The sequence below is a fragment of the Cavia porcellus genome, unplaced genomic scaffold (genome assembly GCF_034190915.1).
Source record: "Cavia porcellus strain 051 isolate PalLab524CR breed Dunkin Hartley unplaced genomic scaffold, mCavPor4.1 scaffold_8, whole genome shotgun sequence".
NCBI classification, from domain to species: Eukaryota; Metazoa; Chordata; class Mammalia; order Rodentia; family Caviidae; genus Cavia; species Cavia porcellus.
In genome coordinates, this window is record NW_026947491.1 from 22,764,242 (window position 1) to 22,788,234 (window position 23,993).

General features: G+C 36.2%; 1 protein-coding gene across 3 annotated transcripts; it reads left to right on the plus strand.

Annotated features, from left to right (window-relative positions):
• Window positions 1–1,398: 1,398 nt before the first annotated feature.
• LOC100718934 (zinc finger protein 709-like) lies at window positions 1,399–23,110 on the plus strand. 3 transcript variants are annotated; one of them, XM_023563792.2, is made up of 4 exons: window positions 1,399–1,569; window positions 17,906–18,032; window positions 18,226–18,286; window positions 19,708–23,110. In XM_023563792.2, the coding sequence occupies exons 1-4, from the start codon at window positions 1,567–1,569 to the stop codon at window positions 21,182–21,184; spliced, it is 1,668 nt and encodes a 555-aa protein (XP_023419560.1). In that variant the 5' UTR covers window positions 1,399–1,566; the 3' UTR covers window positions 21,185–23,110. The 3 variants fall into 3 exon arrangements, with proteins under 3 accessions (XP_023419560.1, XP_013004807.1, XP_023419561.1); XM_023563793.2 differs by lacking the exon at window positions 1,399–1,569 and adding an exon at window positions 8,893–8,994; XM_013149353.2 differs by lacking the exons at window positions 1,399–1,569; window positions 18,226–18,286 and adding an exon at window positions 1,582–8,994.
• Window positions 23,111–23,993: the final 883 nt, after the last annotated feature.

Consider the following 23,993-nt stretch of genomic DNA (forward strand, 5'->3'; position numbering starts at 1 on the left):
GTGCTTTCCAGGACAGCCCTGGTCTTTATTATGAGCGAGACTTCTCCTCACAACCCCTGACTACAACACCAGAAGTCACTAACCCAATCCCATGCAGGAAGGGTCACTGTTCTATATGCATGCCCACTTGCTACATGACTTGTTTCCTCATTTGACCCCTATTTAATCAATTTTACTTGAGCAATTAAACTTATTAGTTGACCATAGTTCTGCCCCACCTCATTGCCTACCTTGTGATTTCTCATAGTTCCCCACCTTAGACCTGCCTCACTTTGAAATTTTGCTCTGTTAAAGTTCTTACAAAAGAGAGTCCTTGACAACCCACTTGGGGCCCCTTCTGTCTCTCCCACACAGAAGCTTTCTGTTGCTCAATAAACATATTCTGTTCTTAACCTCCATCATTCCTAAAATTCATTCTTAAAATTTTAGAGAACATGAACTTGTACTGGACATCTAGTAGCCTTTCTTTCTGCTATATCACTATTGTACCTCAGATACACCAAGAAATATGCTTTACTAATATCCCATATATCTCTCAAGCCAGGCAAGCTAGAAACACAAGTGTGTCGCCTGACTCCATGTATTTTTTTCTATGAATATTAATGTTAGAATGCAGAGAATTTCAACCTCACAACTCACGACAGGGCATGGGCAGCTTACAGTTAAAAGTCAATTTTGTATCCCAGTGTCATCAACAGGAAGTGATCAGGTAGATCAAATGTGCAGCTATTTCAGCAATCTTTCTTGCCTTCATGCCGGGAAATAGGTTCATCTTCAGAACTGAAGTATTTTTTATGAGCATGGATAATTGTGAATGTTGTCTGAGGGAGTTGGAATACTTGCTTCTCTTTTTCATTTTTACTCTTTTGTAGAGTAATGCTATCATGCAACTCTAGTTTCTTTATTAATGTAATAACTGCATTGCTCATAAGGGTGATATATTCATTTTCATGGATGAAAATGAGTAGGTTGAGAGACAGTGTGAAAATCTTGCCAATGAAATTGACTGCCTCATTCTTAACAGCAGGGCCTCCCTCTGTTCCATTTTATCCTGGCCTGGCCTCCTGATATTTTCCATTCTTCCATAGGACATTGACCCTAGAACCTTTTGGGAACATTTGTGACCCATTTTCCGGAAGAGTCCACTGAGTCCGTTACAAAAAACTAGGGCGGCTCTGAAAAGCCAGGAGCAAAGACCTTAAATGCAAGCATTCTTAGGCGAGGTGATATAGGCATCTAAGGAAAGCCACTAATCCGGAGTTTCCTGGGTTACAAAATATCGCTGGATTCCAGCCCTGCTCTTAGAGGTTTCTTTCTCCACTCACACTCAACCCCGTTGATAGGCAATTAAGCAGGAACCAATCAGCGGTGAAGGCGGGCTCTCCTGGGTCGAGGGGGCGGGCACTTCCTGTGTCATGGCGCTGCAGTAATCTCTGCTGAGAGACCCCAGTTGTCTAGACCGCACTTTCTATTTTAGTTTATTTTTGTCTTTCTAAACTGCCTTCTGTAATTTGTCCTGGCTGCCACGTGCACACGGAGGATCCCGAGAGACCCTCAAGCCACGCAATGGTGATGCTGTGGGACGGGCGCTGGAGGTGGGGTGGAATGGGGTGCGTTCCGGATGGAAGTGTCAGAAAGAGCCGTGACAGCCTGCAGCCTCCCTGCTGAACTCCGTCCGACACGGGGTCTTCCTCGTCTTTGGGGCTGCGTGTTCTTGTGTAACGTGTTCTCTTCTCAGGCAGGGAGAGTTCTGAGTCTCCAGTGTACAGGCAGTTTAGTGTGACAGTGCTTTTTATTTATCAGTTTTTTGAGACAGAGGCATGCTACGTAGTTCAGGCTGGTTCTGAACTCGTTATGTAACCCAAACTGGCCTTGAACTCGCAGCACTCTTCCTGCCTCAGCCTCCCAACTGCTGTGATTACAGGCGTGCACTGCCACGCGCGGCCAAACCGGAACACCTTCTTGGGTCTGTCCTGGACACCGCTGTGTCTTCACCCCTCTGCAGAGAGCCGCAGCTTTGGGAAAATAAGGAGTTTCACACTTAACAATGAAAAATTCATCACTGTAATGTTTTACATGAGATCTGTATTTGCAATTGTGATAACTGCACGAACAAATCTCGTCTAACAACGTTCTGGAACGATGACGTGAACAAAAAAAAAGATGTTAGGAGAACTTTTACTGGAAAAAAGTAGGATAGCTCCTTGACTTTCGAAATTTTCTTGAGCGAATGGTCCTGTAGCCATGTTATCTAGAGGTACCTATAGCTAAGAATAGCATTATAAATAAATTTTCAGTTGTTTAGTGGGGACGTGTCACTCATGCCTCTCTGGATTTAAAACAAATGCTTTAAACTAGGGCAGTGTAACACATTTCCTCAGCAGACACTGTTAAAAGAAACAGGTTTTAGAGAAACACGGGTTATATTGCATTTTAAGTTCCTGGAAACTCAGGAGCTTAGTAAGGCATGGCTGCAACTCCTTTTAGTAGGAAGGGTCTCCATTCCTTGGTAAAAGTTCACTCTGGGTTCAACATTCTGTTCTCATTTTTACTCTTAGCTGAATTACTAATATCTCAATTGTATCTCTGGCTCTTTCCTTGCTAGATGCCTTATTTATAAGCTAATAAAACACAATTCTTTACACTATTTAAATGAGGCTTTCCATAGAGTTTAGAATGCAGAGAAAGATGGATGGTAATATATTTCCAACGGTAGGGAAGTGTTCCTGCTAAAGAGAACCTTCTGGACGAGCTGTCTGTTAAACCCCCACTGAGAATTGCTTTGAACTGGGGCATCTACAGGAATGTACACATGTGGTATTGGTATGATTGGAAAGGGAAAGTGGAGTTGTCTCTGAAATAATTGCTTTATAGTCTATGGACTGTTTCTAGACATTGTTTTAAAAGTTGAAATATCAAATGAGATGTTTATATAAAAGAAGTTGTTTGCCAGGTGTAGTTCATGCCAATATTCTCAGTGCTTGGAAGCCTGAGACAGGAAGATCTTTCAGAGTTGGAGACCAATCTGGCTACAAAGTGAGTTCAAGGCTATCCTGAACTGCCTAGTGAAACTTTGTCCCAAAAAGACAAAAGGAAGAAGAAAGAAAGGGCTGGAGATATAGCTCAGTGGCACAAGTGCCCACATGGCAAGCACAGAGTGCTGAGTTCAGTTGCCAGGACAAAAAAGAAAAAAAAACCCAACCAACAAACAAAAAACAGTACTGAAAGAGAGGTAAATGGAATAAGAGAGTTTTTTGAAAAGGCAAGACAAATGGGTATGAAACAGAAAAGGGAGAGCAGGGGATTTGGGAAGATGGCAAAAATCATCAGCTACAACAGTAAATTTCTCAGAAGACAGATCATCTTGCAATGATAGTGAATGAAGGATTCTCTGCTGGCTTGTTCAGAGGTTAGGTCAAAGGTCACATGTCTAAGGAAAATAGGAAAACTTAGTAACATGTAAATATTTCTTCTTCTTAAATGATGAGTTCAACTAATCATTTTTGAGGCAAAATTAGAAATTAGGAAACTGGTCTTTTAGTTTTAAAAATAGTGTAGACATCATCATTAATGTAGTATGGGAAGGGGTTTGTCTTGGCTACAAAAGATTTCAAGGAGAATTTGAGCTTTTTCATTGTACAGAGAGTGAACTGAGAAATTTTAGCCTGAGTTTATTCTTCTTTTTCTGTTTTAACTTTTTGTTCAGATCTTATTAAGTTGTCCAGGTTTGGAAGAAATTTTAATAGTTTCCTCCTACTTGACTGTGGGAACATAGACATATCTCACCTTGCTAGTTTAAGATTGGGGTTCTTCATTCAGCATGATTTAGCTAGATTTCAATGCTTGAGTAAAGTAAACTTCCCTAGGCATTGTGATGCACACCTTTAATGCCAGACATTTGGGAAACTTGTAGACAAGAGTGTTCATTCACTAAGGCCAGCCTGGATAACTGAGCATGACCCTTTTCAATATGAGATTTTGGGGGGTGTGCACAACTCTAAAGTAGCTTGTCAAATGTGCATGATTCCCTGAGTTAAATGTCTAATAATGAAGAGAAAATAAACATTATTTAGTGCAAATCTTACTTTTAATTTTGCTGTTTACTTATTTTTCACACTAGTGGTACATGGTGAATCACTTCCTCAAGGAGGTGGATAGCAGCAATGAGTCAGAAAGCAGACACCAAGTGTGAGCAGTCAGTTATTTTCAGTGTACTCTATTGAATAACATGAGATATTTAATATTTTGTTATCAATTTCACTTCCTGTTACCAAATGTCCCCAAATGAACATTAAGACATATGACTTGGTTAGTTTAAAGGATCCAAGGCTTAGCAATGAGATTTGTTTATTTTCTATACCTTTTCAGTACATTTTATTTTCAGTCCCTTTTGGTTGATGAATATAGTTTCCATTTCAAACTCAAATAGCATCTGTGGAGGCATTCCTTCAACTCTTCATATCATCCTCTGTTGAACATGACACTCATCAAGTTGTTTCCTGTTTTGAATGCTTATTAATCATTTATCCTGAGCAACCAAATTAGGAGAACAGTATAATTGTTTGAAAAAGGGGAAATACACATTTTTTCTTTGCTTTTTTTCATTTTTAAACTATTATTGTAAAGAGCTGCCCCACTTTGGTCACATTCTTTGAGTTTTACATCACCAGGACAAGGGGATAGGATGGAAATTTTCAATGACAAGTTATTAGGCTGAGTGGTTAGAACACTAGACTCCAAGCAAGTTTGAAGGGAAAACATTTCCATTTCTAGTTTTAATTTATGCTGATTACGGGAGCTCTTGTTTTTGTTTTAAACTTTATTATCATCTGCCAACACTGGAATTATTCTTTCTGCAAGCAGTTTAAATTTGAAGGCTGTATCAATAATCTATTGTCCTATACTTAGAAAGAATGCAGTTCTTATGTGCAGGAAGTATTGTGTACTTGATACTTTTTGTTTCTTTTTGGTACCAGAAATTGAACTCATGACCTATGCTTGCCAGACAAGAGCTTGAGCCATTGAGCTAAATCCCTGGCCCTAGATACTTTTATTTTCATGATGACCTCATGAACTCCACTTGTATTTGAGTTAGTAGTGCTTGGTGAATCACCTGATAGAGAAATATAGTAAACATTCTCATTTCACACAGCTAAAATGAGACAAAAGACACGCTTGTGTCTCAAGTAGAGGACTAGATTTCTGTAGTGTGCTGTCCACTCTACTGGGACACTGTGGGTCTTTAATTTATCCTACGTCCTTATTGGCAGTCTGTGCCCATTACTTTTTGTTGGTCAGAAAGACTGAATTACGGTGCGCTCACCAAGAGTGGTGTGTGCAGAGCCATGTCTTCATGGGCTGTCTTAGGGAGTTCTGAGAAATAAAAGATGCAGTGAATAACTTCCAGAGCTTAAAAGACAAGAAATTCCAATATGAAGACTAAATATTTTTAATATATTCAGATGGAATTTGTATATATTATACTGTGTTAACATTTTCAGAGATAATTTATTGTCTTGGATATTGTGCTATTCTGAATATCTAAATAATCTTCAGGTAATCTATGAACTTGACTGACTCTATACCTACAAGTGTCATTGGTGCATGATAAAGTTTTTGGCAGGGGATTTAGCTCAACCACATAAATGCCTGACTGGCAAGTGCAAGGTCATGAGTTTGACTCTGGTACCCCCCCCCCCAAAAAAAGGAAAAGAACGAAAGTTTCCATTAGTTTACATACATACTGTGAAAAATTTAACAGGTTTCTGCAGCAATGAGGTCAAGTATTAGCCCTTGGCCATCAGTCTATTTGTCATAGCTGCTTCAACAACACACTGTGGAACAGAGGTTTTGGGGGAGACCCAGAAATTTATTGAATATAGTGTGCTTCGTGTGAACTCTGGTGAGTTGCCAGCTTTGGGAATAATGTGAGATGAAGCATAGACAGTGTAAATTCTCTCACGCAAAGAGAAATGAATAGCAGTGATTATATTCACACTTACAGCAAATGTGTACTGTAGTTTTTTTATATGCCTACAAATAAGCTCTTCAGCTCTGGAGGTAAAAACTATGTCTCTATTAATTCCATTGTATTCTGACAGGATCTAAATTTAGGTATTCCTGGTGTGATTGTGCAGTTCCATTAGTAGTCTTAGATATTATGCTAGTCAAATATTCTGTCTGAAGATCTCAAAATATAGAAATCAGGATTAAGCAATCCTAAAATTTTGGTTAAAACATTTAAGTATTTTTTGGAGAAAATTGGTTTCATACAAATTTATTTAACTCCTTGTCTTTGGTTAACTCATTGTCAAGTCTCTTTTTCTTTTTCACAGATCAAGTGGAATGACTTAATATTTCAACCCACTGGATAACTAAACAAAATTGCATTTACAATTTCACCTTTTAAATGTTTTTTTGGTCTTTGTGCATGTCAATTGTAAGCTATCCAGAAGCTACCAGATTTACCCATACGCTGAGCATATTATTAGGATACAAAACAGAATTTAAGTTACTTTTTTTTTTTTTTTAATCCGTTCTGGGGATCGAACTCATGACCACACACTTGCAAGGCAGGTACTTATGCCACTGAGCTAAATCCCCAGCCCACAAAACAGAATTTTCACTTGAGAGAGCTCAAGGACCTTAGAAGTTTGTGGGTTACAGTCTCTTGACTATGATCCAGTAATTTAATATTACATGTATGTTTTTCTAGTTTCTCTTGCTTGACAGGCCATAAAGAAAAGTCACAATAAAGTCACTTGTAGGAACCTAAACCATTGTCATGTGCCCTGTAACACAGCTTCACTTGAGTAATTTAACTTAAAAGAAGTTATACACCTCACGAGCGTATAACATTAGCACAGTTTTTGAGAAGTAGATGAGTAGATGAGAAGTAGATGAGTACATTTTTTGAGAAGTAGATGAAATTCTAAAATGCTAAGTATTTTTGAGCGACATGACTAACTGGGTTAGACTTACGTGAGAGTGTCAAGATACAGATTTTTAAAAAGTAAACAAAACATGGAAATTCCTAGGCATAGCATCTTGTGACAGATTCAACTAGAATGGTGAGGGAATCAGCAGTGCATAGGAAAAAATGGATAATTTATTCCTGATTATGTGATCTGTACATTTTGTCATATGAAAATTAAGTTCTCTAGCCTTTTTTTTTTTTTTTTAAATTGCAGTATGAGAGTTGAATCCAGGACTTTGTGTACACTCAGCAAGCACTGTAGTACTGTGCTGCCATCCCCAGTTCTGTTTTCTAGTAAGGAACATCTCAATATGTTCTCCTTCATGTGTGAACTCAGAAACAAAACAATGTCACTTCTTCCTTAAAGGTACGCAGTGAGAGTCTGTGTCTTATTCAGCTTATGAATATTGGCTTGGTATAGGTGAATATCATGTACTTAGCAAGTAGAACTTAAGGCCAGTGACTTAAGTTGGACAATAAGAGGACAATGTTGGAAACCAGTGGTATGGCAATATACTACTTCCTGTTGCTTCGTGGGTGACACATCATCCTTGTTGTACCCTCTGTGTGCGCAGAACAGCTCTAGAAGGACTGCTGTCTATAACACACTGCAGCATGATGGGAAGAAGGAATTTTGTGTGCAGATGGTTTTGCTTTATTGATATTCTTGTCATCTGTCAAGGCAATCAGGCTGATTATCAGGATGACCTGTCACAGGACTCGAAGACAGGACTTAGCTTTTGTGAAACTACTGGGTAGAAGAAGGGAGGCTTTCAAACTGAGGTCAGGAAGTTCTTCTACAGAGAGTTTACTGTAGGTGATGCTGCCTCCTTTTTTCAACAATTATTATGGACCTTCTGGTGAGGAATGTGATCAGTATTCAGAATTCAGGGCTTTTTGTGCTCTTATGTGAAGTAGGTTTCCTGTCTGAGAGAGTAGAAATATTTCCTTTTCTTGTACTTTGATTCATTTTTGATAATGCTGTTAGTGTAGTAATGCCATTTTCTTCATTTATTAGGTATTTTCTTTTTAGCATGTTTTTGTATTCTTTGCTGAAATAAGTAAATTAAGCAAAAAGGTGTGGAAATTGCTGCACAGGGAGCCAAGTGCCTCATTTATATTTGTACCCTCTGACAACTTTAACATTTTCCTTCTATTCCATTCTGTCATACCCTTGTGTGCGGTGCAGTTCTTTTCTGTGTACTGGGGTTTTCTGCATGTGATATAGAGTCTGAATTATGCTTGTGGACTGATGTGTAGAGACAACGTTATTGAATTCAGAAGAGCCTTTTGAGTTCAGAAAGAAAACAGCAGCAGCTCTGGACATGTCTGTGCCAGTTCTGCTTCGTGTGATGCTACACTTCATTCTGGGTGAAATTCTGGGTGAAATCTGTATTTAGGCAGGAAGCCTGTGTTGGGAAGGGTTTTGCTTAAAGGCTGTCATTTGGCTCCTCTCGGTGAAGTAATGTGCATTTTTTGATGTCCTTTTCAGCTGAGAGGGCAGGAAATGGAGCAACAGTGCATCAGGGAAGGAAGGCTGGTTCTGTGTAAACTGTCCAGTCAGGTACACTGTCCACAATAAAGACTCTTTGTCAGGAACTCATCAGAAGCTCCCAGGGTGCTACTGAAAGGCAGCCTGGCTGGCTCACATTGACTACTCTGTGAGATTCACTGACTGCAGGGATATGGGCAGGGCTTTGGGAAACCCCCATTCTTGGAAATGGTGACATGCAGAGACAAATGACCCCAGAGAGGAGTGGAGCTGTGGCAGAGGCATAGGTCAGTTGGATATAGACAGAACCAGCTTCCAAGGAATTAGACCAAATTGCATCAAGTCTGAAGCCTTATTCCTATAGATTGACTGCGGCTTTTAGGCCCTCGTTCTTTTTTGGGCCCGAGGGTGAGATTAAGAATGTGCCAGGTCCTCAGCATCCTGTATTGTACAAATGAGGTGACAGAAGCATCTCCAAAGCACTGGCATGGGCAGCTGAGCGCCAGCTGGATCCCATATCATCATGGTGAGCACTGAGAATGCGACAGTATTTGTGGATCTGTTGCATGTGTGGTATTTGAGTTGAGTGACTTTTTTTTTTTTGTCTTTCTCCTTTTTATTGGTACCAGGGATCGAACTCAATGACTGCCTGCTTGCAAGGCAGGCGCTTATGCCACTGAGCTAAATCCCCAGCCCCTTGAGTGACGTTTTTATTTTTAGTACATTATTGGGTTATGTGGACTTCATAGTTTTAACACAAAACTTCTTTTTCAATAAACAAGAAACAATTAGTATAATTATCTTGTACTTTTTTTCTTTTTCCCTTTTTTTCCCGTTTTACATACCCTAGTTCCTTTTCTCTTTTAAATATTTTTTTCCATTTCACAATATGTATTATATGTCGTAGATCTTATTTATGCTTTCAGTTTCTCACACGAAGGAGATAATATGATTTTTACATATATGAGTATGTTTTACTTCACTTTTGGGTATGGTCTCCAGTTGTACCCATTTATATATAAAAGTCTCAAGTTTATCCTTCTTTAGGTTTGAGTAGTTACCATTGTACAAAATGATCACATCTTTTATATACATTGATGGGCATTTGGGTTTTTCCAAGATTTAGATATTACAAGTTTTGCTGCTATAAACATGAATGCATGTTTAATTCTACCAGGAACATTCCCAGTAGGAGAATAACTTAGTTGAACAGGACCTCTAATCCTAGTTTTTCAGGAATCTGCATACTGACTTCCATAATGGTTGCTCAGTGGGACTCGCACCAACAGTGGAGAAGGGTCTCTTTTTTTGAACCCAGAGCTCTGCTGGCACTTGTTATGGACTGATTTCTTGAGGAAAGCCATTCTTTCTGGAGTGTGATGAAATCTCAGCATTGTTGTAATTTGTATGTCTAAAATGTGACTGTATACTACATCAATAGTGATGTTGAATATTTTTTCATACATTTATTTGGCAGTTAATATTTTTGCATCTGGGAAGAGCATACTCATCCAGATGCCCATTTTTGGGTTGAGTCTTTGATTTCGGGGCCTGATATTTTTGATTCTTTATATGTTCTACATATAAATCCTTTGTATACAACACAACTGGCTAAATTTTTCCTATCCTGTGGGTTGTTTTTTTCATTTTGCTGGTGATTTCTTTTGTTATGGAATAGCTTTTTAATAACTTGAGATGCTATTTGTTGATCCTGTGTAGTATATCCCATGCAGTCTTGGTTTGTTCATAAAGCTTCTACCTAAACCTGTATAATCAAGATTTCTATCTACTTTCTCTTCTAGTAGATCTAGTATTTTCTTTGATTCATTTTGACTTTAGATTAATGCAAGGTGATAGATATGGGTCTAGTTTAAGTCTTTGACACATGGGAAGCCAGTTTTTCCAGAACCATTTATTAAAGAGGCTGTCTTTCTGCCAGTGAAAATGTTTGGCCCCTTTGTCTAAGATATGGTGGCTGAGTGTGTTTGTAATTGTGTCTGCATCTTTTATTCTGTTACAGTGATACTCAGGTCTGGTTTTTTTCCAGTTCAGTTTAGATTTTTATCATAGTAGATTTATAGTATAATTTCATGTCAGGGATTGTGATGCCCCTGAATTTCCTTTTTTTCTCCAGATTTGCTTGTGCCCTTTTAGGTCTCGTCTGGTACTAAATAAACTTTTATTAATGCTTTCTCTAGCTCTGTGATGTATGCAAATGTTATTTAGATTGAGGTTGCATTAAATCAGTATAACAGCTTTGGGAGTATGGCCATTTTCATTAGGTAGATTTTTCATATTCATGAGCAAGGGATATCTTTCCATTAGCTGGCATCTTCTTTGATCTCCTTTTTCTCTTTTTGTTTAATTTTAAAGAGATTAAGACAAAAACAGGACATAACAAAGCAGATCAGAACAGAACAATGTAAGCAACACAATATTTCACCAGAAGACAACCTATAATTAACAGTAACTACCAGAATGTCTTTTTCGATCTCGTTTTTCATAGAACTGTAATTTTCAATGTATACATACTTCTTTTCCTCCTTTGATTGCTAAATGCATCATTTTTTTAGTTGCTATTGTGAAAGGTTGATTTCTCTTAATTTCTCCCTCAGAGAATTGGTTATTTGTGTACAGGAATCCTATTGAGTTTTGAGTGTTGACTTTGTATGCAGGTACACTTCTGAATTTGGTAATTAGATCTACAAGTGTTTTAGTGGAATGTCATCTGCAAATAATAATAATTTAACTTTTTCCTTTCCTATTCTTATTCCTTTTGTTTTTGTTTTCTAACTGTTCCCATTAATTTTTCCAGAACTGTACTGAATAGGAGTTGTGATAGTGAACATATTTGTTTTTTTTCTGATTGTAGAGTGAAAGCTTTGAGGCTTGACAGTTATGAATGATATTGGCTGCTGGTGGCTGCTAGATGGCTTTTATTCAATTTAGATAGAGACCATCTATTCCACTTTTCTGTAGGGTTTTTATCATGAATAAGTGTGGGACTTTGTTAAATGTTTTTTCTGCATCTATTGAGATGATCATGTGATTTTTGTCCTTTATTCTATTGATAGACTGTATTACATTTATTGATTTGCAGATGCTGAACCAGCTCTGCATACCTGCAATGAATCCTATTCGGTCATGATGTATAATCTTTTCTTTTTGAGACTGGGTCACACTACATAGTTCAGGCTGGCCTTGAGCTCACTTTGTAGCTCAGGTGGGTCTTGAACTCACAACAACCCTCCTGCCCCAGCCTCCCAAGTTCTGGTATTACAAGCATGTACTACCACATCCAGCTATGGTATATAATCTTCTAGGTGATTTCCTACATTCTCTTTGCTAGTATCTTGTTGAGGATTTTTGCATCTATGATCAATAGGGAGATAAGCCTATAGTTCTCTTTTTTTTGGTTGAATGCTTCTCTGGTTTTGGAATCAGGGTAATACTTGCTTTTATCAGTGAGCTTGGTAGTATTGCTTCCCTTTCCATTTCATTGAAAAGTTGATGGAGCTGACTTTATATCTTTTCTAAATTTCTTGTAGAATTCTTCTATGTATATATCTATCAGAAACTGGGCTTTTCTTTGTTTATAGGTGTTTTTAATTACAAATTCAATTTAATTAAGTGATGTTGGACTATTTATAGTATTTATGCTTTGATTCAGCTTTGGTACTTCATATGCATTTAGGAATCTATCCATTTGTGTTTTCCATTTTATTACACTAAATTTAATTAAAGTTAGATATATATGATCTTCTGTCTACGGCCATACCACCCTGAATGCGTGTGATCTTGTCAGATATATATGATCTTCAGGATTTCTGCAGGATCTGTTCTGATTTCACCCCTTTTTTTCCTAAGTTGAGCTTTTTCTTTTTTCATAAGGTTGGCTAAGGATTTATCAATTTTATTTAATGTTTCTAAAAGTCAACTCTTTAATTAATTGATTCTGGTATTATTTTCTTAGTCTCAATTACATTAATTTCTACTCTGATCTTTATAAGTTCTTCCTTAATATGAGCTTTGGGATTGAACTGTTCTTTTTCTAGAAGTTTGAGATTCAATGTTAGATTGCCTATTTGAGCTCATTCTGTCTTCCTGATATGGGTGTGCACTGCTATAATTTTTCACTCTTTGGACTTTCTTTGTTTCCCATAAGTTCAGCTATATTGTAATGGCTTTATCATTAAGTTGTGGGCTCTATGTAATGTCATTTTTTATTTTATCTGCGATCTGTTTGTTGTTTGGTAGGGTGTTAATTTCCATGTCTTACTGAGTTTGTGGTTTCTTTTGTTGTTGGTTTCCAATTTCATTGTACTATGGTCAGATAATGTGCATGCAATCATTTTAATTCCTTTGTATTTACTTACACATGTTCTAGGGCTAGTGTGTATTCTATTTTGGAGAATATTGGGGTGGATGTTTTTATAGTCACTCCTAAGTACCAGGGCCACTATGCTTGATTAAGCAAAAAATCATCAATCTGTTTTCTGATCAAAGACATTGTAATTTGTATCTATTGAAGGATGTAATAAAGCCATTCCAGTTATAGATATGTGTATGTGAATTTGAGATTAGTTGTGTATGCAGTATAATTTATTTTTGAAAAAGTAGACTCTTGTTGATTCTGGGATGCAGATCGATGACTTGAAATTTCCCGAAAGGTAGAAATATTTACCTTTTTTATCTTGAGCCCTTTACAGTATATCATGATTTTGGTTAATAGAGTCACTCAGTGTGTTACCCCTTGATAAGATCGTGAGGATGTCACGATAAACACAACAATATGTGCTTTGGTCTACAATATATACTCTTGTACATTTTAATTGTATTTAGTTCTGCATTTGCCAGGATTGTGGTAACTCTGAGTGGTGTGATTATTAATATTGAGCCTGTAATTTTTTGTTTATTGCTCACGGTTAGGCCATAACACGTACTGGAGTTTAGAATTTTGTGAAAGGCATAGTTTAGACTTGAATATGCTGTGAGGGAGCATTGGCCATTAGCAACAGTACTCCATATGCAAATGATATTGAAAGGGAAAACCTACTTCCAAAATCAGTCCTGGAGGCAAGCATTATCCATAGTTGAATTCCAGAAAAGAACTCAGCTGAAACAAGTGAACTGAAAGCCAGTCTGTTTCATGAGCATAAATGTCAAAAGCTTTAAGAACATCTAGCAAACGGAATGCAGGAAATCATTGAAATAATTAATATGACCACTAAGGCTCACTCTAGGTATACAAGCATGTTTAAAAATGCACAATTAATAAATGTATCACAGCACATAAAAATAGCAAGGGCAAAAAACACATGATCATCTCAACAGATGCTGTAAAAGTATTTCACAAATCCAAAATCCATTTGTGATAAAAATTCTAAAGAAAATATGCTTAAGGAAGTTTATGTCTCTGCTTGATAAAGCTGCTCTGTGACAAACCAATGGCCAACATAACAGTAAATGGAGAGAAGCTGAAAGCTTTCCCTCTGAAATGAACAAGACAAGGATAGCTGCTTCACCACTTCTCTCTCTTTTTTTTTTCCACCACTTCTCTTAATGCAGTTCTTGTATTTGTTGTTTTTGCTTTTTTCACAGAAGGCCATTGGGAAACAATTTTAAGAAACATGGATTTTAAAATAAGTCCATTGGAAATCTTCACTGTCTATCATATTGTCTCTAGTTTTCTTCCAAATAGTCCCCATCTTCACACACATTGAGTACATACTGAACATTATAAAAATTTTTAAACATACACTAAACATACACTAAATCAAGTGGAACAAATACCTAAATATTAGACTGTAAACTTATTTTTCTGGAGGACAAAACAGGTAAAACTTTAAGACATAAGAATAGGCAATGACTTTCTGAATCATAAATGGAATGAACAAACAGGATCACATGAAGTCAAGAAAGTTTCTACACAGCAAAACAAACCACTGTCAGAGTAAAGAGACAACATACAGAATGGGAAATAAATTTTTCCAGCTACTATTCAGAGAGAACTAACATCTTGAATATACAAAGAACTCAGAAATGAGATGCCCTCAATATAAAGATTATCAAAAAGTGACACTTTGAACTGAATACATTCTCTTTGGATGGTAGAATAGCATATCACTAATAAATCCATGAAAAAACGTACACTTTGCTGGCTATTTGTGAAGTGTAAATGAAACCAATGTTTAGATTTTATTTCATTTGAGAAAAAATCGCTGTAATTGAGAAATCAACCAATAACAGATACCGAAGAGCTTGAAGAAAAAAGGAAATACTTCTTTGTTGCTGATAGCAGTGTATTCTGGTACAAACTCCTTGGGAATCTGTGTGAATATTTCTCAGAAGACTGATAAATGATGCTGATAAATTCCTTTACACTTTATTCCACTGAGATATTCTTATAAGAATCTTCCCAAAAGTGTTAGGTATCATTCCACATGTATGTATGTAAGTACACCCAAGTTATAGCAGCACTGTTAATAAAGGCTAAATCTTTCATGCTATGTGTCCATCATAAAATAGATGAATGAATGAAGAATTTGTAGAAGTTTTACACAATTTATTACTATAATGCCATAAAGAGAAACAAATGAGTCATTTGTATGAAAATGGCTGTACCTTGAGATATAATATGAAGTAAATCCAACACATAATCTTAATTATTTCTTGGTTTCTATTATGTGAGAAGCTCAGTATACTAAGTGAAATTACTAGAGTGTTGATAGGGAAAAACTCATAGACTAAACAAAGTTTTACTGTAATCCAGTGTGGACAGTGTACCTAAAAGTGTACCCTGAGTTAGTATGATTTTCTAATAAGTTCTGTGCATTTTTTTGTTAGTCTGGCTATTATTTCATCATATATGATTATTAACTTTCTAAGGAGTTGTATGTTAAATAAATGAATATAATGCTGGCCACAGAAAAGAGCTTAGAGGAGAACGAGAAAGAAAAGAATTGAGATTTTTTTGTACACATGTACTGAGTCACTACATAAATGAAGTCATTACACACTGCATACATATACTAATAAAAATTATAACTTAAAAATTCTAAGAAAACAAAAAAAGTGTCTTAGAAACTCTTGGGTCATGATCTCTAGACTATGTCCAAATAATATACTATATGAATTCTTTTATTTCCAATTTACCCTGATTACACCAAGTGTGTCTGTAGTATGCTTGTAAAATGTCATCATATGTCCTGTAACACAGCTTCAAATTAGGATTTCAATTGAATGGTGTGATTGGTTCTCAGTAGAGTTTGAACCAGGGCCGTTACACTTCTTGCAAGGTAAGAGAATGTCTAGGATGCTTAGGATGTATTACAGAACTGAGTACATGCTTAGCTTAAGCGTTAGTGTACAGAAAGTGTTTTAGAAACATGACAGAACATGTAAATCAGTAGTGGAGCAGCTGGAACCTATACTAACCTAGAATGTTGAGGGAGACAATACAGGAAAAATAATTTCATATTTGATTTGTTTTCCTATGAATTTTGTCATTTTTGGTAGTTTTTACTTTAAAGAGAATAAAAGCAAGCGAAACAAAACAATAAATCCAATTAAAACAAAACAGTGCAAATGACACGACTTTAAAACAAGATAATAGGAAATCAACAATGATCACTATAATGCCTCTTGATGTCCTCAAAACAGCTGCCTATACCTTCAGACATAGTAGAAATCAAACAAAACAGAGCAGAGTAAAACCAATAAAAACTAAACAGCATAATAAAGGACTTCAAAACAAATAATAGTAAATCCAAAAAGGCTACCATAATACATCTTGTTATCTTTGAAATAACTGCCCATACCATCAAACATAACAATATCAAACAAGACAAAACAAAATCCAGCCAAATGAAACAATGGAAATGATACAGGACTTCAAAGCAAGATACTATGAATTAACAGTGGCTACCATCTTCAGAAGAAGGTCCCTCACAGTTGCTGCACTGCACATTGTTATCCTCTGAATTGATGATCAGACTACCAGCTTTAGGCCTGCAAAGTCAGTGAAACACTGAACACTACAAGCATTAAGTTGTATTCTATCGGGTCCTAACCTACATCCCCAATCTCCCAAATGAGTGTATGGTGAAGGCTTAAATAAATGAGACAAGTGATTTGATTTTAGGATTCCAGGAAGATCGAAACCCTTTAGGCCAAGTTTGAGACTCTGGGGGCTAAGACAAAGACCCATACGTATTAGGTTCAAACAAAGAATGAGGAAACCAAGGAATTGGAAAATTTTAATTTCATCTTCCTTTCTTTACATAATTTTGCTATCTATATTATCATCTGGCCTGCTTTTCTTTTCCATACTATAGATTGAGATACAATGGGTGAGAAAATCTGTGCCATGGAGCAACTGTCATTCAGCTTGCTGCCCTCTGACTACCTTAGTGCTTCCCTTTTCCTAGAAGTTCTGCCATTGGACAAACACATATTCTTCATATATATACCAATAACATTTATTTTGGGAATTTGTACCTGTACATAGTAAATCTTGCTTGTTCCTTTTTTTCCCCACGGTCCTTACCTCCATTCAGACCCATCCTATGTCTTTTTTCTTGTCCCCTTTTCCCCTCCAACCCTATTATCTCTCTATTCATTTAAATATTTTGTCAGAAACCTCAAAATACAAAATCTTGAAGGTTCATTTCATCCATCTATTTCCTTTCTTGGTCTCTCCACAAAAGAATTAAAAGCACCACACCACACTGATACAGACACACTCAGGTACATACAGGCACAGTTTGCAATAGATAAATCTTGAAAAAAGCCCAGATGTTCATCAACTTTTGAATGGATAAAGAAGATAGGCGTTTTTTTTAAAGAATGCAATGCTGCTCTGCTATAAAGAAGGATAATTTGAGAAATGATTTGCTAAAACTTTGTACCTTGAGATGATACTGTCAAGTGAAATGAAGTGACATACAGATGTAAATATCACATGGTGTGTCTGTTGTGAAAATCCAAGAGTAAAGAATTAAATGCATATATTTTATCTAATGTTCAATTTTTTCCAAAAAACCGAATTCAGTTTTCAAAATGCTGCTCATATGTAATATAAGAAAGAATGTCTCAATCATATATATGAGAAACAAGATTTCAAAAGAGGTGTATTTTTTGTCTGTTGCAACTCTTTGTTAGATACTTCTCTGCCTCATTTTTTTTGTTGGTTTAGAAATTGTGATTTTCAGTCTCATTCTATGAGCTTCACTTTAAAATAGTTCATAGATACAACTTCTGTGACTCTACTAGGTAACAAGTACTTCTGTTTTGCTGGGGCTATAACAGAAAGTAGCAACCTAGACATGGAGTTTTTATTTGAAGGAACAATCTCAATTTAGCTTTTATAAGAGGGGTTTGAGTTCTCAGGATATGAGGGTGAACCTTCTTCAGTAAATATATATGTTATTCTTTAGGATGCAGTGACTTGGGAAGATGTAATCGTGAACTTCACCAAGGAGGAGTGGGCTGTGCTGAATCCATCCCAGAAGAAGCTCTACAGAGATGTGATGAGGGAAACATTGATGAATATAAATTCTATAGGTAAGGATGATATATTCTCATATACTCAGTGGAGAGCTGTGCTTCTTGCTCATGTGTACAGATTCATTAAATAGAACAGGACAACATTTTGAACAATATCTCAATCCTGTTAATATTATACAGTGAATCTAACTGCTACCTACTAATCTTTATATAATGACATGGTGACTGTATTTCTTTGGTTACAATTCAGGAAGGACTTGGGACAGCCAGCAAATGGAAGAGGAATATAGAAGTTGTTCAAGAAGGCTGAGGTAATTGTCATTCATAAGGAAAAGCAGTACTTCTCAAGAGCATCTGTGATCAGAATTACTACAAGAAATCTTTATAAATGAGGTCATATTCAAATATACTTAATGTCATAAATTTTACTGATACACATACAGGCTGATATTGTGTAATCTGATAGTTGGATATAAAAATATTCCATTACATGAAGCTTAAGTTAGTGACATGCAACAAGAGACAGTATCTCATACATTGGTATAAAAACATTTTTACAATCAACATCATGAAAATATATGAAACTGCATTTCAGTATTATTTATAGGCAATATGAAAAGAATAAACTTTTACTGTGGCAAGAAGTCATATATCTTAGATACACATTATGTAAACAATTGCTTACCTGGAAGCAACGTTCAAAATGCACATGAATGCTAGTGTATGAATAGATGCTGGGAAAAAAAATAGATGCTAGAAACATCCTTCAGAGAATTCTGTTCCTTCATGTTTTAAAATTCTTACAAATGTCCTAACGCATTACTGGTAGAAATATATAACAACCATTTTTATATTCAGTATACAACATGTGTCAAAAAGTAAAACTGAAAGTTTGCATTTTATCTAGGCAAAACTCCCTCTTGCATGTTCTGAAGGATTTGAAAGAATGATCTTAATTATACATATGTACTTATACTCAAAGCAGGATCTACATCGGTATTCACAGTAGGTGATTTCTGGAAATAACTCACAATATGTAAACTCTGGTAAGAAGCTAGGTGCCTGTCACTGTGTTCTTCGGAAGAGAGGAAGTGGCATAGTCTCAACATTGTCTTGCCTTCTTATATTCTGAGCACTCTGGTAAGCTGAGCTAGCAGGAAGTTCACCCTGATATCAGATGAGTAATTAATGAAAATTTCTCTCAAAATAAGAAGTGAAAAAGCTAGATATATATTTTACTTCTGACCCTTTTTTACTTCTCAGCACTAAAAATATGTATATCAAAAATAGTGCTATATGAATTGATTGAAACAAAAATACAACTTCTGGGAGAAAAAAGGAGACTCCACCTAACAATTTTAAATGCAAAAAGTCTGAGACAGAAAATGAGTTATCAAATGTTTTCTGTTATGTGAGACTAAAATATAAATTAGAAAGTAAAATTAAGTGATAGAAGGGGAAAGTATTGGGTACAGTGTAAAAATGATCAATATGTTATACACATATGAATCAGACTTAAATGAAACTTGATCTTATTTATTGCAAAACTACACCAATTTAAAATTTCTAATCAATATCATCCTTTGGGAAGTGTGTGTTTTGGAGGCATCACCAGGACTTTCAGATAATTTTTCTGAAAGTTTCTTAGCAGACATCAAGGCAGAACTTGTGCTGCTAAATTATTGATATGGAGATATTTTTTTATCGTGATTAATACTTTGCTTCTTTACAGAAATGAAGAGGTAGCAACATGGTATCTATATAAATCTTCCAATCAACATGCAAACACACATCTTTGGACTTCAGAAGTGAAAGTGGACATGAATCAATCTGCTTTAAAGCAAGCCATAAGTCTTGTTTGTGAAGAGCCCCTTCTTGGACACTTACCATTTAATGTGTGCATCTTACCTCATCCTGTAGTGAAGTCACATGAATATTTGAGATTTAATGACAAGCCAAGTAAATGTAGTGAACATGGAAAACCCTGTAGTGATTTCCAGTCCTTTCAGAAGCATGCAAGGACAGAGAATGGAGAGAAACCCTATCAACATGTGCATTGCATGAAATCCTACTCTGAATTTAGTGAAAGAACTCGCTCTGAAGAGATGACAGTTGTTGAACAGGAAAATGTGAAGGCCTCCAGCACCAACAGTGGTTTTCAAATCTATGGAAGTACTCACAATGGGAAGGCACCATATGTTTGTGAGCAATATGCAAAAACATTCAATACTCAAATATGTAAAATTCTTGAAAGGATTCATGTGGAGGAGAAACGTTATCTGTGCAAGCAATGTGGGAAGACGTTCACTACAAAGCAATCTTGTCAGGTACATGAAAGAAGTCACACTGGGGAGAAGCCTTATCTGTGCAAGCATTGTGGAAAAGCATTCAGTAGAAAGAGTTATTCAAAAATTCATGAAAGAATTCACACAGGACTGAGGCCTTATGTGTGCAACCACTGTGGAAAGGCATTCACTAGACACAGTGAGTGTCAAAGACATAAAAAAATCCACACTGGGGAAAACCATATTATGTGTAAAGAATGTGGGAAGGCATTCACTACACGAAATCACTGTCAAAGACATGAAAGAACTCACACAGGGGAGAAACCTTATGGGTGCAAGCAATGTGAGAAAGCATTCACTACACATTACGCTTGTCAGCGACATGAAAGAAATCACACTGGAGAGAAACCTTATGTGTGCAAGCAATGTGGGAAGGAATTCACTACGTACCAGTCTTGTCAGAGACACGAAAAAACTCACACTGGGGAGAAACCTTATGAGTGCAAGCAGTGTGGGAAAGCATTTACTACATACCGGTCTTGTCAAATGCATGAAAGAACTCACACTGGGGAGAAACCTTATGAGTGTAAAGAATGTGGGAAGACATTCACTACACACCAGTCTTGTCGAGTACACAAAAGAACTCACACTGGGGTGAAACCTTATGTGTGCATGCAGTGTGGAAAAGCATTCAATACAAAGTCTTATTTTAAAATACATGAAAGAATTCACAATGGGAACAAACCTTATATGTGCAAGAAATGTGGAAAAGCATTTGTTAGACACAGTAATTGTCAAAGGCATGAAAGAACTCACACTCGGGAAAAACCTTATGTGTGTAAGCAATGTGGGAAGGCATTCACTGAAAGTAGTAGTTGTAAAAGACATGAAAAAACTCACACTGGGGAGAAACCTTATGTGTGAAAGTAATGTGGGAAGGCATTCACTAAACATAGTCTTGTCAAAGAAATCACACAGACGAGATACCATGCACATGTGAGTCATTGGGAAAAAGATTTGCTAGAAATTCCTCATTTTGTATACCTAGATTTCACCTTAAGAAGGTATCCTGTGTATAACAATATGGGGAAAGAATTCAGTGAACACATTTTTTGTCAACTGCATGAAAGAAGTCACTGGAGGTTGATCAAATTTATGTAAGGCTATTTTTTTTAAGAGAAAAAAGACAAAAAAAAACAAAAGGAAAAGACAACAACAAACCCAAAACAATAACAGCTTGGTTTTCAAGAAAGATAATAGAAATTTCACAATGGTTGTAATATTGCATATTGTTACCTTGCTTAGATTACAAGATGTAGACACGTAAAATTGGTCTAACCATGAGTATTAACTATTTTTCAAGAACTAATAGAATTAGTAGTATAGCTACCTTATGTGTATGTATACAAATTTAAGTCTTCTTTTTGCCTTCTTTCTTTCATCGTTTCCTCTATCTGTTACTCTTCCTCTTTAAGCAGTTTCTTTATTGTTTTTTTGTTACTGGGGATTGAACTCATGACCTCACACTTGCCAGGCAACACTTGTGCTGCTGAGCTAAATTCCCAAGTGAGCAATTATTCACCCTTATAGAATATTTATTGTAGATTTTGGATCTTATTTTCTCTTTTCAGTTTCTTACACTAGGAAGATAATATGGTATTTACACATGTGAGTTTGATTTATTTCACTTATGAGTATGGTCTCAAGTCGTGTCCCTCTACTAATAAAAGCCTCGATGCAATCTTTCTTTATAGCTGAGGAGTACTTCACTGTATAAAAATAGCACATCTTTTTTATCCATTCCTTAGTTGATGGGTACTTGGGTTGTTTCCAAGGTTTGGCTGTTACAAATTGTGGTGCTGTAAACATGGGTGCACATATATTACTGTGGTATGATGTTTTCAGTTCTGGGAAAATGCCCAGAAGTGGGATAGCTGAGTCAAATGGAACCTGTGATCCTACCTTTTTGAGGAACCACCACACTGATTTCCACAGTAGTTGTATCAGCATTATGTAAGGCTATTTTCAAAAACTAGTGAAGATTCCTCACATAGTGGAGACCTGTACACATGTAAATTAAAATTGAATTGTATTCATGGATGCTTCAGAAAACACAGCCCCAGATGGAGATCTCCCAGAATATATTATTGTTTCTGATTTTTAGAAAACCGGCTTTAAAAAGCTGAATTATGTATATGTAGTCTTTACTAGAAACAGTATTATATAATTATGTGTAATATGGTCTTTGAATCTAGCATATAGTATTTTCGAATGAGATATATTGAAATGAAATGTATTTGTTACTTCTAAATAGGGTTAGTATTTTTGCAGGTTTGAATTTGTTTTGTTTTTACTATAGTAAGTGATAGGCCAGTAAAAAATAAATTTTAGGGATAATGTTTAAGTGGGATTTCCTGCTAGCTTTAATTTTAATTTTCTTGGTGTATACACCTCATATTCTGTATACAAAAGATAACTATTGATAAATATGTAAATGTGTTGTCCATATTTAAACATATAAGCATATATTTTTAAAAGTTCAGTGTTTTACACACAAGTTGTGGATCACCAAATGTTGTATTTTTCATTTCCTAACTAGATACCTGCTTATATCCCAACATAATTATATAAAGTGCATCATTTCACCTATTTTGTTTTCATGTTGAAATCAGTATCATGATTAACAGAAAATGTTTTCTTACCATCAACATTTTACATTTCATGCTTATAACATGAATTTGGTGGTTATTGTACTACACTTTATACAGCAGGTGATAATGCTGTGTGTTTCTGGTTGAGACACATGAGATAGACTGCACCCTGTGTAATAAAGGGTATCACGAAGTGTAATAGTTTATTGGTCACTGTGTCCTAGAGAAGCAGTTTTAATGTGAGATATACCATTATATAAGCATGTACAACAGTATCTTGCAATGTCGGCACCTCACTCAGATATGGAAGAGTGCAAACAGTCTGTGCACTGGATATCCAAATAATCCAGTTCCAGTCCTGGAGGCCACTATTGTGCCCCCTTGAGTCTGCATCAGAGATCAAAGTTTCTGTGCCAGAAGACTGAATGGTCTGAAGTCAGTGCTGTTAGTCAGGAGATAGCTCCCATTGTGACAGTAAACACTGGAGTTCTTCCACAAAAACACATGGAAAGCCTTTCTTTGTTGCTTTTTATGGCATTCTAGCAAGAATCTTTTCTAAGGTAGGCATTCCCCCATCCATTATTTGTTGGACAAATTCAGTTGGGCACCTAGTACTCAGCTTGACACGTTTAACTGCCACTATCCACACCCTGACACAATACACATTTTAGTCTTCAGATACAAAGATGAGTTCATAATCATACCTAACATGCTAAAACTGTTCTGCCTACAAAAGGAAATGCACTAACTCCCCTGCCCAGAACAGAAGGGAAATTTTCTTTTTGTGATCCTTCTAGTATTTCATACTTTGAACACTATAACAGGGTAAATAAGATAACCAATATTAAGATTACATTGGAAGAATATTAGGAAAGAACTATTATTTTTTAAATTTTATTTTAAAGAGGGTAAGACTAAACAAAACAAAACGTCATTGGGAAACAATTTTAAGAAACATGCATTTTAAAGTAAGACCACTGGAAATCTTCACTGTCTATCATATTGTCTCTAGTTTTCTTCCAAATAGTCCCCATCTTCATACACATTGAGTACATACTGAACATTATAAAAATAATCTAATC

Excerpts from the sequence above, each read along its gene's own strand:
- LOC100718934 (XM_013149353.2), top strand. The coding sequence starts at position 8,889 with ATGTGCCAGGTCCTCAGCATCCTGTATTGTACAAATGAGGTGACAGAA. Across the intron at positions 8,995-17,905 it reads CTGGATCCCATATCATCATG|GATGCAGTGACTTGGGAAGA; the intron begins GTGAGCACTGAG and ends GTTATTCTTTAG. Across the intron at positions 18,033-19,707 it reads GATGAATATAAATTCTATAG|AAATGAAGAGGTAGCAACAT; the intron begins GTAAGGATGATA and ends GCTTCTTTACAG.